At 30.0% G+C, this 15,573-nt stretch overlaps 1 protein-coding gene across 1 annotated transcript; it reads left to right on the top strand.

Annotated features, from left to right (window-relative positions):
* Positions 1-10,268: 10,268 nt before the first annotated feature.
* On the top strand, positions 10,269-11,789 carry LOC129293270 (LOB domain-containing protein 41-like). Its single transcript, XM_054931138.1, has 2 exons — positions 10,269-10,625; positions 10,731-11,789. The coding sequence occupies exons 1-2, from the start codon at positions 10,436-10,438 to the stop codon at positions 11,477-11,479; spliced, it is 939 nt and encodes a 312-aa protein (XP_054787113.1). The 5' UTR covers positions 10,269-10,435; the 3' UTR covers positions 11,480-11,789.
* The last annotated feature ends 3,784 nt before the right edge of the window (positions 11,790-15,573 follow it).

Genomic DNA, 15,573 nt, shown 5'->3' with positions numbered 1-15,573 from the left:
ACCTACTAATAAAATAGTTATTTGTCTTAATACTAACATCATTTTTTCATTTATCCTTATATAATATGATATCTTACTCTAAAATAAATATAAAGTAATTTTTTCATTATGGATACTTTTGAAAAAAAAATACAAACGTAACACTTTAAAAAATAAAAAATACCTTATATTTTTTAACATCTAATCCCTTAAAAAATACTTTATAGTTTTGAATGGAGGGAGTAAAAGGGGAAAAAACTGTCGAACAAGTTTTATGGGAAGAAGGGAGTAAAATAATTTGAATGTATCAAACATATCGGTAAAGAATGTTGGGAAAATGACAATTAAGAATTTTTTAAGGTCATTAATTTCAATTGAGAATAATAAAATATTCATATCCCAATTAAGGATCATTGTGCTTACTTGAAATTTAAAAAAAAAATGTGAATTGTCTTAAATGTTTCTCAAGAAAAAAAATTATTGAGTGAAGTTAATGAATTTCCAAGTCTTTTTTGTATATTCATAAGTGACCTAAGTTTCTTTCATACTAGATAACAATATATTCCCAAATGTAGGTCCTTGTTTCCCAACTAACGTTAGCAATATTCTCATGTCATGATAGCGATTTCAGTGGTGATGACTCTTTTTTTTAAGTGGTAATTATATATAAATAAACATGAAATTTGACAAGTTATTGGGTTCATATTTGTAACATTCTCACTCTACTAAACACAATTAATAAATGAAACTCATGGTAATCAGAGGATTAGTTTAAAAAGTGATTACCAAGGTTTAATCCAAAAGTAAGGGATCCCAAATTTTTTAAATAGAAACAAGTTAAAATTGATCAAAATCTTTCATATTAGAGTAAAAATAAATTTCAAAAGCATGGGATACCTCAGAGGAGTGAAAGAAGTTGAAAATGGTTGAAAAACAAAACATATGCTGTGATTCAGAGCAATGCACTGCGGCTCATACACGTTGTGCTATGGTGTGTTGCTCTCTGTGCCACGAGCCAGCGGCTCAAGCGCCATGCGCCGCAACGTGTTGCATGAAATTTCACTAGTTCTGCTATCATTTGACAGCAGAATTGGTGGAACTTCCAACTCGCCCTGATTCTCTGTCCGACGTTTGAATGACGTGATCTAGATGTCTACAGAAAGCTCTTTACATGAACTAGCTAATGGCACATGTTTTACTCTCAAAATAAGTCACACTAGGAAGTTGGACATCCAAACACATTTTAACTATTTTTCAGCACTTTTACACAAAATGGGTGTCCAAAACCCTCCACAAGTGCCAAAAACTTTTTCTAACACCTAGACCATATTCAATGGACCTAGGACTACCAGTACAACACATCACAAGAACCAAAACATCATTATAACTAAAATTTACTCCTCAACCCCAATTTACCAAAAACAAATGGGGAAGTAAATTAGTATTTCATTTAACTCAAATCCTTTAAGACATGCTCAAATCTTCATTTCTACACTTGCACTAGTATTGTGGCCCTATAAACATATATATGTCAACATACACAAAGGCTAAGGGCCTAAAATACAATTCTAACATTTTCAACAACCAAAATAGTACAAGTAAGGTAATATGCATCCTAGAATTAGCGAGCTATATACTATTACACAATTAAGACTAAACTAGAGGCATACAGTATGAATATGCTAATTTCCCGCCTCTTTAGTTTTCTCCCTCTCAACACCAGAGCTAGAGCTTGAAAAGTATTAAATAAGAGAGGTGAGTTTAGCCACTTAGTAACCAAGGTTAAACTTACCGTATGCAGTTATATATCAATTATAAAACAAATACATGCACAAGGAGATCAAGTTTATAAAACATATCCCCATATCTCACATTTTATCATTTATCACTCTATAGCTTCTTTACTCACATAACTAGGTGCATTGTCATCATATTTTTAGATATGTGACATGACCCTTACTTTTTTGACCTGCCACCATTTAGCATGTGTGACACATTATATATTTACTTAAGCAATGATCAACCAACCTTATATCCTCCTTATTTCCTCAGGCTGAAACCGTGGGCTATAATACTAATTAGGGCTCCATCCGTGTGACTGGACTATCCAAACTCATCAATCGTGAGGTGTGACCTGGTCAAAGATCACAGGACTCACTCTCAAACCACGGCTTCCCCCATTCTCAAATCCCTAAGGTATCTCATACCCCAGGCTATTCTCCTTATTGAACCAGTGGAGATAGCTAGGTTCTAATCCCTCGACAAATTATGGGACAGTCCATCGACAAATAGTAGGACAAGACTATAGCCCCCATGCACCGAAGGGTAGCCTAATTACCATATGAATTTTCTCTACTCCTAAATCCTTAGGCAAACTCCCGCCACTGATCATACCATAATCATTACTCACTTGAATTTACTTTTGCTTTCATTTACTCACTATTATCATAACCACATTAGGCTCACGACCTTGCGCTACCCAAATATGTATTCTCACCTTTTCTCAAAAATTCATTTTTCATTAACAAACAACTACCTCTATACCTCATCACATATATCTTTCAACAACAATAACAACATTCATAGTTAAAACTCTCTTGACTTTGCATATTGCACTTTCAAGTCAAAAATAGCATTTTCATGCAATCAATGAAACATATATATAGTTTTATATAAAAATTAATCTCATGCATGTAACATTCACCATTTACACTCAACAATCAATTAACGTACAACTACCTACAGTAAAGTTTTTCCCTGGTTATCTCAAATTTTTAAGAGGTCAAAGATTTACCCCTCAATCAATTAGCTTCCAAGTTTGAATTTTCACTCCAAAAGGTGACCAAGAGCCAAAACTATAATCAATCAAGTTGAATTCTATCAACATAACAAACTCAAACATTTGAACCCTCAATCTCTACTTCTAAATTGCCTAACCTTCACTTTACAAAAGGTGAAGCCTAATCATTAGGTTTAATAATTACCTTTAGCCCCCAATAACATTAATAAGCCATTAAATCCCCATTAATGGCATCATAAACTTTCAACCATTCATAATAAATGAGATTTTCAGTTATTTATGGTGCCTAATAACCCAAGACACCAAAACTCATCATACCTAGGTTTAAATACGCTAATCTACCCCCATTAATTCTATTTGAGTCAACAAATTCAGACCCATAACCTATATGAACCGAAATCTCACTTTCACTATTAAACCTTAACCATAAACTCATAAATGTGAAAGAAAATGGAAGATTAATGAGTATGATACTTATCTTAAGTGTTTGTAGCCTTCAAAATACTCTCAAAGTGGTTCTCAAGTAAACCCTAGCAGAGCTTTAGCACGCCTCTTCTTTTTCTCTTTTCTCTTCTTTCTTTTTCTGCCTCATTTCACGTCTGATAAAGTGCAGAAAATGGCTATACGTCGCAGCGAGCTCACAACGCGCTGTGGCACGTGGCACAGAGAGGTCCTCCCTTGCTCAGAGACGGCTCTGCACCCTAGCGAACGATCTACGCGCCGCAGCATGTGGCATAGCAACTTCAACTCTTTTCTTTCTTCTCCTTTTGATGCTCAAGTTGTTTGCCTCGATACCGGACCCACAATTAGGGCTGAAATAGCATCAAACATGATTATTATACCTCTCTAGCCATACACCACTTTAATTTATTTAATTACCCTATTTAGGTTTAATTAATCAGGGAATTAAAACTCAGGATGTTATAATATTCCTAAGTGAAATTATTAAATTCTCAAACACACTTTTGTATATTTATAAGTGACCTTGGACATTTTAAAAAATGAGTTTCTTTCATATGGAAAATAATTTATTCTCAAGTATAGTTCTTTATTTTTTCAACTGATATTAATAACATTTTCACGCCACGATAGCAATTTAGTAGTGTTTTTTATTTCAAATAAGAATTTTGGTCCTCAATTGAAATTTTAATATTTTATATTCCTTACTTAAAATTAATGACATAAGGGATCCTTAATTGTCATTTTTTCAAGAAGGTTTGGTAGGAAGAAGAAGGTTAGGGATTATTCAAGAATAGAGTGACAGTGGTGAATATTAAATTCAAATAATGTAAAGATAACGTGAAAGTAGAAGAGGAGGAGGTAGGAGGGTGGAGTGGAGCCCACAGGAAGCGCCCATAGGAATGAAGCCCAAAATCAGAGAGCCTTTCGGAATTGTGAGTTCCTAAAAACCAGGAGCTGTCCTGGATTCCAATAATTAATCCATTTCTCTCCTACCTGTTTGACCCCTAATTAAACAATCAAATACAGTATAACTACTTGCAATTAAATTAATTAATTAAGTAAACAATTAAGTACTACGGCTAATGTTGCATCCACCTCTTTTTTCCCCTCCAATTTAACCAAACGAATATCACTTCACATGCTTAAAATGTATGTACATTCATGATAAAATGAAGGCCCGTTTTCTATAAAAATTTGTTAGATTTTATCGAATATATAAAAAAATACCATTTAATTCAAAAAGTACATATATTTCTGTAAATGAAAAATATGGCTTTTCTTAATTTAAAAAAAAAACTATAAAATAAACTTTTATAATTTAGTCATTGTTAGGGGAGATTTGTTATTTAGGTTTAGAAAATATATATTTGCACGCCCTCTCCATGAAATTGCACCAATTCAATTAAATAAATTTTTTTGTATCATTATTTTTAATAATTTTATTTTTATAATAAAATATCTATATATTTTCTTACATTTTTTTTCATTATCATTAATATCAAAATTAATTTATATTTAATACTATTTAAATATCATTTTTTTTATTGGATTAAACATAAGAATTTCTCATACATATATAATTTTCTAAAAAAATGTTATAATTTAATTTTTTATTTTAAAAATAATTTTATATGATTTTTAAGACAAAAAATATATGTATATATAGGGAATAAAAAATTTGTGGAACTTACGTTGATAAACTATTACTCTCAAAATTATTGACTTTCGCCCCTGGATAGATAATATATTTAAAAAAATCCATGATGAATTGGTGATGTTCTACTTGACAACAGCAGATATTGACTGTACTAATAACATACCCTAACCGTTTACCTAAACAAATAATAACATACCCTAATCGATCAATAAGTATTTAGATACGGCAAGACTCTATGTTACATTGACACACACACACACACACACACATAAAAATTGTAAATTAAATACGCACACTATGAGGGAAAATAGTTTCCTGATAATAAATTGATAAACATGCAGTCTATAAATGAAGATAATTGATAGACATGATTGCATGAGGCAAGAGTGCCGAATATGAGCTTGAGTTTTATATTTGTATCCAATAATGAACCCTTGTGTTTGCCTTCTAGCACTTTTAATCATCCATCTTTCTTATAAAAAAGAGTTGTTACTATAACTATGTAGTAATTTTGTGTGTGTATAATAAATCTTAGAAGGTGCATTAGTTTCCTTATTTTATTTTCACTCATTAAACTCAAAGAAGATTCTTATCCCCCCACCCCACTTAATTAAATATAATTATAAAAAATTTATGATTTTTTAAATATAAAAATTCATTCTTGATTATAAACTTTGAATTAAAATAAGTATTTTAAATCTCAATCAAAATATTAATCATTTATAGCTAAATATTTTTTGTAGGAAGCCAATCGCTTTTGATTGACCATTTGATAGACATCACTTATTTTGAGTTGCATAATTCATTTGTTTTATGTTATTTTTTAATATTTATCTTATTAATAATTATAATTTGTCATGTTATTGGATCTCACACAGTGGCACTTGTGAAATTATATAAATTAGCGTTTTAAAAAAATACTTACACATTGCATAAATTAGCAGTTTAGGATATATTCGTGCAACATGCAAGTTTGCATATTCCAGTTAACAATAAAACTTATTTGAAAATTATTTAATTAAATCCTACGTCTAATAAGTCGAAAATATTGAAATTAAGATACCCCTCCCGTGAATAAGGGGAAAAAAGACACAAGAACTAAATAAGAACATGTTTCTTATTATTATTATTATTATTATTATTATTATTATTATGCACAGAAAAGATAGATTTATATATGCTGAATTCGACTTGATTCATTGTTTGATCCACCTCACAAGATCCAATATTATATGTGATGATTAATGAATTTCACGTGATTTTTAAAAGTATATATTTCTACTTTCTATACAAAAAAGCAGTGAATGATGATCCAAGTCAAATCATTCTTAAGATTATATTATACATTTATAATAAAAAAGCGATTTTGAGAACAAGATTACAAATATTATCCATATCCAGAGGAATTAATAAGTGTGGGTGCAGAGTTAATTAATTCAGTATCTATCATCATTGTAAAGAGGACACAAGTGTGCCAATGAAATATAAGCTTTTTTTAATTTAGGGTTTTCCAACAAAATAAGGAAAGGTAGTGCCTCGTCCTCGCATACTCCTACTGTAAATTATTAAATATTAAATTTGTTTATTTCTCCATCCTATTTAAATATAGGTCACTTTTAATCATCATCATCATTATTATTAGAATCAAAGAAGATTAGTCACCTTGCTAAAATGTCTTAAATTTTAACTATAAACCCTTAGGTGTTAAAATAGCTATTAAATTTAATGGAATTCATACCACATCAGGCTATATAAAATTATTTGATATATATAACATTTAATTTAATTTAATTTATTTAATTAATTTATACTCTCAATTTGCATAAGGACAATTTTGTGATTCTGTATTCATAACAATCTTTGATCCCTTGTCTTGTCTGCTCTCTTCGTCTCTCTCAAGGCCAAATATTTCCTGTTTGCTGCGTGTCATTCAACTTCTAATCATCTTTTTCATTTGAAAATCATCCACATGCGTCCCATTTTCTGTCACATTCTTTCATCAAATCCATAATTGTTTCCTTAAACTTCTGATCATCTTCTTCATCGGAAAATACTAATTAATTTCTTTTTTTGGCCAACGATTCCATAGAATCATTGGAAAGAGCTCATGTCAAAAATCAATCTGGTAGAAATGGAAGGCCAACCACAGACAAACAAATGGCTACATTTTCTCCACAGCATTGCCCCAATGAAATGTTGTGCAAGCTTTGTTCTTTGCCTTGGGCCTTAAATCCCGCTTCTTTCACTATTTACTGGAAAAAAATCTGCCAACAACCTTAAAGATGCTTTCAAATATTTGCATTAAACATTGACATAATACCATTACAAGAATTTAAGAAAGAAGATGACAGAGATGGGACGCATAGGAATGAATTTTCAAATGAAGATCATCATTACAAGATTAAGACCCCATCACTGACATAGAAGACTTGCGCAGAGACGACGAGAGCAAGAGGAAAACACGATGGAAGGCGATAGGAATTAGGTCAGGATAAATTAATAAAATACAATAAATTACATGCTACCTGCCAATAATTTTGAATAGCCTGATGTGGCATCAATTCTATTAAATTAAATGGTCAATTTAACAATAAGGGGTCAATGATCAAAATTTAAAAGTTAAAGGTGTGATTTTTAAACATTTAAAGATGGATGAGGTTATATGTATTTGAGCTACAGTTGATGGAGGTTTTATGTAAGGAAAACATAACTTTTATCTTTATACTTTACTTTTATCTTGTTATTAATCTCTGTATTTTTTTTAATATTATAAATTCTTATATTTTTATTTTTTTTATTAATTTAGGTCCCTCCATAAACAACTTGTAGGGACTTAAAATAATGAAAATAAAAGTGTAAGGATTTAAAATATTAAAAAAATTATAAATATTAAAAGTTATGTTTTTTGTTCTATGTATTATAGCAAAAAAAAAGTAATTAAATATCACAAAAACCCAAGTAAAACTGTTTGTATTTTAGACTACAAATTCATTATAAAATATTATCTATATCTAGAATGGGAGAGAACTAATTAAAGTCAGTGTAACTGATAGAAATTCTTGTTACTTAAACAAGCAAATGGTTTTAATTCAATATAAAAAATAAGCCATATTATTTTTTTTTTAATTTTAGTTTAACAATCCTCAAATTTGATTGGTTAATAGTATCATGTACGGTTATTAAAATTAATTCTGTATTATTGATTTAATTTAATGTAAAATCAAACTCACTCTCAATATTTATTTACTATCTATCCAATTGATATTTTTAAATACTTATTTCATTTGATTTTTTATAAAACATTTTTAAATATGAAAAGTTAAAGAGAGGTGATTACACTTTGACTTATAACAAAGAGCAACCACCTCTCCTAATTTGTGTCTTATAGGTATAGGAGTGAGTTTTTTTTTTTTTGGTGTGGCTAACAAAGAGGTGTATAATTTTAAGTAACTTAAAAAACAAAAAAATTGATATCCCAATGAGAAGCGTCTTTCTTTATGATAAGGGATAGCAGTAATATTTTAAAAAAATAATAAAATAATATTTTCTTCATTTTAAATTATATAGTATTTTTAAATGAATTTTTTTATTTTAAAATATAAAATATTTTAAATAAATTTAGATTTTATTAAATGTATTAATTTAAATATTATTTATTCTCTTTATAATTAATTATTATTATCATTTTTAATATGTTAAATGATGAATATTTTTATTTAAAAAATAAAATTATTATATATATTTAATAATATTTATTAATATATAAAATTTTATTTAAAAATATTATATAATTTAAGATAAAAGAAATATTATTAATTTATAAAATTTTAAACTGAAAAATTAAATTATGAGATGTTGTAAGCCTTTTAAAAGAAAGAGAGAAAACAATGGCCCACAGTTTCTTCTGATTTTCAACCCCGCCCACGGTCCTAGGACAGAACCTGGGAATGAAAAACCGGAAACCAGTCTCCGGTTTTGAGGGAAAGCGGTTTTCGACTATTTCCCGAAAACCAGGAGCTTTCTCTCCTCGGTTTTTTTTGTTTACTTTTTTATTTTCATCATTCCCATCTGAATACGTGGCGATTCGACCCGACTCTGACACTCCATCGTGCTTTACACGCGCTGATCTCAGCTTGTGTATCTTTTCAAGTTATCCTACCCATGCTTACAAGTTACAGCGTTATACTACCTACGGTGCTAGAGATGCAGGGTATTTTAACTATTTTACACTCCCCGCTTTTTAATATTATTCTTATCTCTTGCAATAGTAAAAAGCGTCCGAGGTGAGAAAAATAGTTTAAATCATTGCTATTGTAAAATATCATCCCTCCTTTTTTTAAATATTATATTCTTCAAATATAATAATATATTTTAATTTTTTATATAATCTTTTTCCACAGTATAGCTAATAAAAAATGTGATGTTGTCGCCTGTTTTTTTGAAAGTATCCTACAATTTGAATAAACTTTAATCAGTATAGCTTACCTCCTTTCATTATAATTTTTTTAGTTTTGTATGGAACAAATTAATGGATGTGAGTGAGTGGATTTTTTTTTCCCTCTACACAATCTTGTATCCTTTTTCGTGTGCATTCAGTATTCAGAATCTTTCATATTCTAATTAATTTGTGAATGTTTTCGACTTAAACTTGTAACATTTGATTAAGTTAACACAATGCTTTACTCATTGAACTATGTTTCTTTTTTTTCTTATGAAAGATCAAACGATAGAAATAAAACTAATAAAAGTTACAACTTATAAGTTAGGAAAGGAAATAAAAGAAAGAAGAAAAATGAGGAATCCATTAATAACTGGTTCGACTCATCGAAACTGAGCTGAAAAAGCATGTTTCTTTTCGGAATTGGGAAAGCAAGAAATTCCCATCATGCATGAGAATCTTCGATCATTATTTTGTACTTTTACGCCATAAACAACATATTTTTTTTTGTATAAAAAAATATTTTTGTCTTGTATAATTGCATAAAATGTAGAAGAAATGTACTGTGTCTCAAAATAGTACATCAATTTCTTATGATTTTTAACTTTAAAAATGATTATAATGCAATTGTATATATAGATTTTATATATTCTAACATTATTTTTACCATTTTTAATATTTTAATATAATTTTTGAATTTTTACTTCCTGATAAATTAAATTTATACACCGACATATATATTAAATATCTAAGCACGTCATCCAGTTGGTCAAAAAAAACCAAGTTTGTTTACCACGCGCTCGAGGTGCGAGTGGGAATTTGATCCAGTAAACTCCTGAAATGTGGAAACCATCGTTAAAAGGAACAGACTTTGAAAAAACAGGTGCGTACCCTGTAACCCCAAAAATCCAGCGGCTTCCTTACTTCCTTGCTTTCATTTCACCCTTCCCTCACCTCTCACATATATATACCCTCCTCGCTCTTCAATCCCAAACCTCCCACAATCAGCATTCACAATCTTCTCATCTTTCAATCGATTCCTCAGAATCTCACTTCCGATCTCATCTCTTTCTCACAATCCCTCCCAAGTTTCTGCAAAATGAGGATGAGCTGTAATGGATGTCGCGTTCTCCGAAAAGGTTGCAGTGAGGATTGTAGCATCAGGCCTTGTTTGCAGTGGATCAAATCTCCAGAATCTCAAGCCAACGCCACTGTGTTTCTTGCTAAGTTCTATGGCCGTGCTGGCCTCTTGAACCTCGTCAACGCCGGTCCTCAGCACCTTCGTCCAGGTTCGTTAACTTTACTTTCTCATTTTCTCGCATTTTCTTTCTCTTTCGTGGGGACCAATCGGATGGTTTGTTGATTTTTGTTTCTGTTTAATTTCTTCATTGCAGCTATTTTTCGGTCTCTGCTTTACGAAGCATGCGGGCGAATACTTAACCCGATTTATGGGTCCGTGGGTCTTTTATGGTCCGGGAATTGGCAGCGTTGTCAGGCCGCCGTGGAGGCGGTGCTGAAGGGCAATCCGATCACGCCGATCAACTCCGAAGCCGCCGGGAGTGGTCCACCTCTGAAGCCTTACGACATACGTCACGTGTGCAAGGACAAGAACTCGACTGAGTCGAACGATGCCCAACGGGTTAAGCCTCGGTCGCGGTTCAAGCGATCAGCCGGGAAGTCCAAGAAGGCCAACAAGGGAACCGGGTTGAAGTCTGATGAACCGGAAGAACCGCGCAGTGGGTGCACCGTGTGTTGCGCGGCCGTTGATGAGGTGGCAAACCGGTCGGCTAGTCATGAGTCGTCGCTGAGTCACCAATCGGAGGACGCGCCGCCGGATGTGGCGGTGGCGGTTGAAGGGGAGAGCAAAGAGAGCGAGAGCATGGTTTCGGTTGAAACCGCTGAGACTTCGATGCTCTTCCGGGATGAACCGGAATCAACAGAGAAGCAGAGCGACCGAGCCCACGACGACGCGGGGTCCGACGTGGGTCTGGGTCTGGAGCTGACGCTAGGGATCAAACCGGTGCCACGTGCGGATCACGTGATGCCGGTTAAGAAGAGAAAGATAGAATTTCATGACTCGGATTGCGACTCGGCTAATAAGAAAGCATCATGCGTGAAGCTGGGGCTCGAATGCTCAGCTTGATGTGGGGACGGCTCGGATTTCAATTTTGGCTCAATCGGCTCGACCCTCTCTTCTTGGTTTTAATTATAGAGTCTTGCTTTGCTTAGCTTGTTAATTAATTAGTTATAATAATTTTGGGGTTAAGTTTTAAATGAGAAAGATGTACAAAGATGGTTTGGAATGTAGAGGGAATAGTACGTTTGCATCGTTTGACTGAATTGAAAGGTCTGAGGGGTGAGTACTGAGTACTGAGTACTAAGTACTGAGTAACATAACACAGACAATGCAAAAGTGAAAGAAAAGAAAAAGAAGAATCTTTCTTTTCCAATAAGGAATCATTTTTGTACAATGTTTCACGCTGCTTTAGGGGCAGAATCTCGTACGATAATCAGTGGATAATACGGTGGTCGGATGTTGATAATGCACAGAGCATCTTTAACTTTTTTTTTGTCAAATAAAAATTTGGAACTGTCAGATTGGGGGAGGGAGATTAGAATTAGATCATTTATTTTTTGATCTGAACATTTTATTTCATTCATAACTCTAAGATTTTTTTTTTCCTTTGAATTCTATATAATATTGAGCTAACCAATTTTATGAGAATTTATTTTTCAATGTAAGACTGTTTGTATGTTAATATAGAATATAAAATTTATAACAACGGAGTCATTCACAAGTTAGGATTTTTTTGAAGAACTTGCTTTTCATATTTTTATCATGTGTGGAGCTCAACCTAATGCTTGAAAATTCTAGCAAGTTTTAATGAATTTTTTATGAAGGATCAAAAATTAAAAGTTATTTATGCTAAATGATAATGAATTTATGAAGTTTTGCAAAAATTAATAAATTGTGATGATTGAATTGTCCCCAATTTTTCAATAAAATTTGACTGAATATTAAATTCTTGTGCTGAGACTTATAAATCCATATGTCACACTAATTGTAAATTTGCAAATAAAGATGGGAAGGAGTATTCTTAAAGCTGGACATGTCAGCAGTGAGCGCACGAGAAACCGTAAAAGATAAGTAAGGCTAAAAAATTCCAGAAAAGTGTGAAGGGTTCGAGAATGTAGGCAGCAAAACAACTAGAGTTAAAATTTAGATGACGCTGCTGAGTTGGAAATCTGATCTTCACTGCGAGTGATCATGACAGATTGACAGTCGTCAAGTAGGCTGCCTGAAACTTGGACCGTTCGTTTCCAAAACACATTCCACGGGCTAGCATCTTGTGTCCATATCCTATTATAAAATTAAACCATCAAATTTAATATTCTCTTCGTTTAATATTTTTAAATTAAATTTTATTTTTAATAAAATAATTATTTATTTTTAAATTAATTTTATTATTCATATTAATTTTTATTAAACACCTATAATAAATATAAAGTCATTATTAATAGTAACACTTAAAAAAGATAATAATAATACCTAAAAAAAATAAAAATATTTTATATTTTTAAATATCTAAATCCTCCAAAAATGTTTTATATTTTTAAATAAAGAGAGTATTAAACTAGATTTTTTGACCGGTGCAAGGTTGAGAATTTTTATTTTAAAAGAATTACTTACATGTTCTACTTAAAATAATTAATTATTCTCATAGTGATTAATAACTGAATTTAAAAAAATGATAACATAGAATATGTTGTCATCATCCAAAACTCAGTTATCATTGAATATGGGAGTAATTAATTGTTTGAGACCCTAAAATAATCCTCCCATATTTTTTTAACTTTTATATAATTACTGTAAAAACTTTAGTATGCTTGCGATATTTTATAATGTATTGCCCTCATAATACTAAAAATTATAAATTTTTTTAAATTTAGCATATCATGCAAAATAAAATTAGCTTATTTTCTTTAGGAATTTGTTGGTCAATGCATGGTGAGAAAAATAAAACATGTATTATCATGAATCACACACTATAATTTATGTCATAATAATATTTATAAATCATAAGTATAGTTAAAAGTAAAAAAATTTGAATAATGATTTCAAATTAAGCAAGTAAAATAACCAATGTTGTACTACTATTTATTAATAATATATTTGCATATAATGATAAAAACAATGACTAAGAGAAGTTTAAGATTAGGAGGTGCAATGAAAAATAAATTCATCGACATCATAGGATTAAATTTGAAGTACCTGATTGCAATGTTTTATAGGTTTTCAAGTTGAGGTATACTTGTATATATTAATAATATATTTGTTACCTCATGCATATTAAAAATATCCACAATAACTTATTTTATTTTCACATATACTATTTTATAATTCGTCACTCCTATGTATATGAAAAGTATGATAAATAATTTGTTGTCTCATGATGTGTTATCCTCACATAAATTAAAATTTAAATGAAAATATATTCTACTTTGTATTTTGTTACTTTGAAATAAAATTATATTTATAGGTGAAATTTTAAAATTTATGTATTATTATATATAATATAAAATTTAAATAACTGATTATATTGAAAATAAAAATGACATCCCCTATATATTAAAAAAATTGAATTTAAATTCTCCAAAATTGATATCTATAGATTTTGATTGAAGTTTTCTTTTCTCAATATTTTTTTATTTTATTATTTTTGTGAAACATAAAATTTTTCTCTCTCTTTCTTAAAAAGAAAAATTTCACAAGAATTTAAAGATATCAATTTCAAATAATTTAAATCCTAAACAATTATATATTAAAATTTGTTACCTGTATATATTAAGAATAAAAAATAATTTATTATTTCTATACGTATTATTCTCATATTAATGAAAACTTAAAAAATAAAGCATTCTGTCTTATAATCTGTTATTTAAATCTGTATTTTATTATGCAATTTATTTTTTTAATATACAAAATACAAGCAATAAATAATAGAGTATCTTATACATATCATTTTTACTATGAATGTTATATCTGCTATTAATTTTTTTACCATCAACCTCACATTATTTTTTCTACCGAGACCCATGCGTTGTTTTAACAAAAACAAAACATGATATTTTAACATACAAAATATTTTTTTATAACAACAACAACAACAAAATATGCAAAATATTTTTAACCATAGATGAACAGAAACAATAATATGCTTTACATATATATAGAGATAGATATAAATTAACCAACAAATGTTACTTTGGATGATGAAGTCTTAGCTTATAACTCATGAGATCATGAGTTCCTGCTACTGATTTGAGAATTTTATTAGAAAAAAATTCATGAATACCCCTGTAATTATTCTCTGAATTTTGACATATGATGAATCCTGAAATATAACTCACCTAAATTTTTTTACCAAAAGACATTAATATTAAATTACTCCAACTGTTGTCTTTTTCTATTTTATAGTTTCATTTTTGTAAGAGTATAATGCAAAATATAAATAATCTTTTAACATTCAATTTAATAAAAAACAATGTTCCAATTGAGAAAAATTAAAAGAAAATAAAAATCTTCCTTTTACCTTCAATCAATTTGTTTACATAAATCAAGAGTTATCATCTTCACCTCTTCCAAAAAAAAAAAAAAAAAAAGGTTCTTTGTGCATGATAGAAACAAATGCAACCGTGTCATTCTAAAAGTGGGGACGCAGTGGACAGAAGCGAAGGGGAACGGAAATTGTCTGAGGCTGAAGTGATGGTATTGTCATGTGTTGTATATGTACAGAGTTGGAAACAGGCGAGCTCAGCTCATATGAACTTAAGGTACAAGTTAAAGTGGATCATTTTTAAAAATTTGATCCTTATTTAAAAAGTTTAAAACCAAGCCAACAAGCTTGTTTTTGGTTATTTATTATTTTTGAAAAAATTAATATTTACAATATAATATTTCATATTCTTTTTTTAAAATACAAATTATAATTTTTAAAAATTAAAAATAAATAATATAAATTTAATTTTAAAGTATAAATTATATTGTAAAGTCCAATTTCAAATCAAAAATTGAATATATTCCATTTTTTAAAAGTAAAACAAAAACAAACAGCCCCGTTTTTACATAGCTTAAACAGATTAAGCCTAAGAAGCCAGTTACACTAAAATTCCCCAGTTTTTAAGCCTAAACTTATATAAAAACGGGCTTAGCATTTTCTGTAACCATATTTCCAC

This window comes from Prosopis cineraria, unplaced genomic scaffold (genome assembly GCF_029017545.1).
Source record: "Prosopis cineraria cultivar Desert tree isolate PC_DT_omini unplaced genomic scaffold, ASM2901754v1 PC14, whole genome shotgun sequence".
Taxonomy (NCBI): Eukaryota; Viridiplantae; Streptophyta; class Magnoliopsida; order Fabales; family Fabaceae; genus Prosopis; species Prosopis cineraria.
This window is presented reverse-complemented; position numbering and strand designations above follow the sequence as displayed.

Bases quoted from the DNA above. Each gene is read 5' to 3' on its own strand.
- LOC129293270 (XM_054931138.1), top strand. From the start codon at position 10,436: ATGAGGATGAGCTGTAATGGATGTCGCGTTCTCCGAAAAGGTTGCAGT. The intron at 10,626-10,730 runs GTTCGTTAACTT...TCTTCATTGCAG, and splicing joins TCCTCAGCACCTTCGTCCAG to CTATTTTTCGGTCTCTGCTT.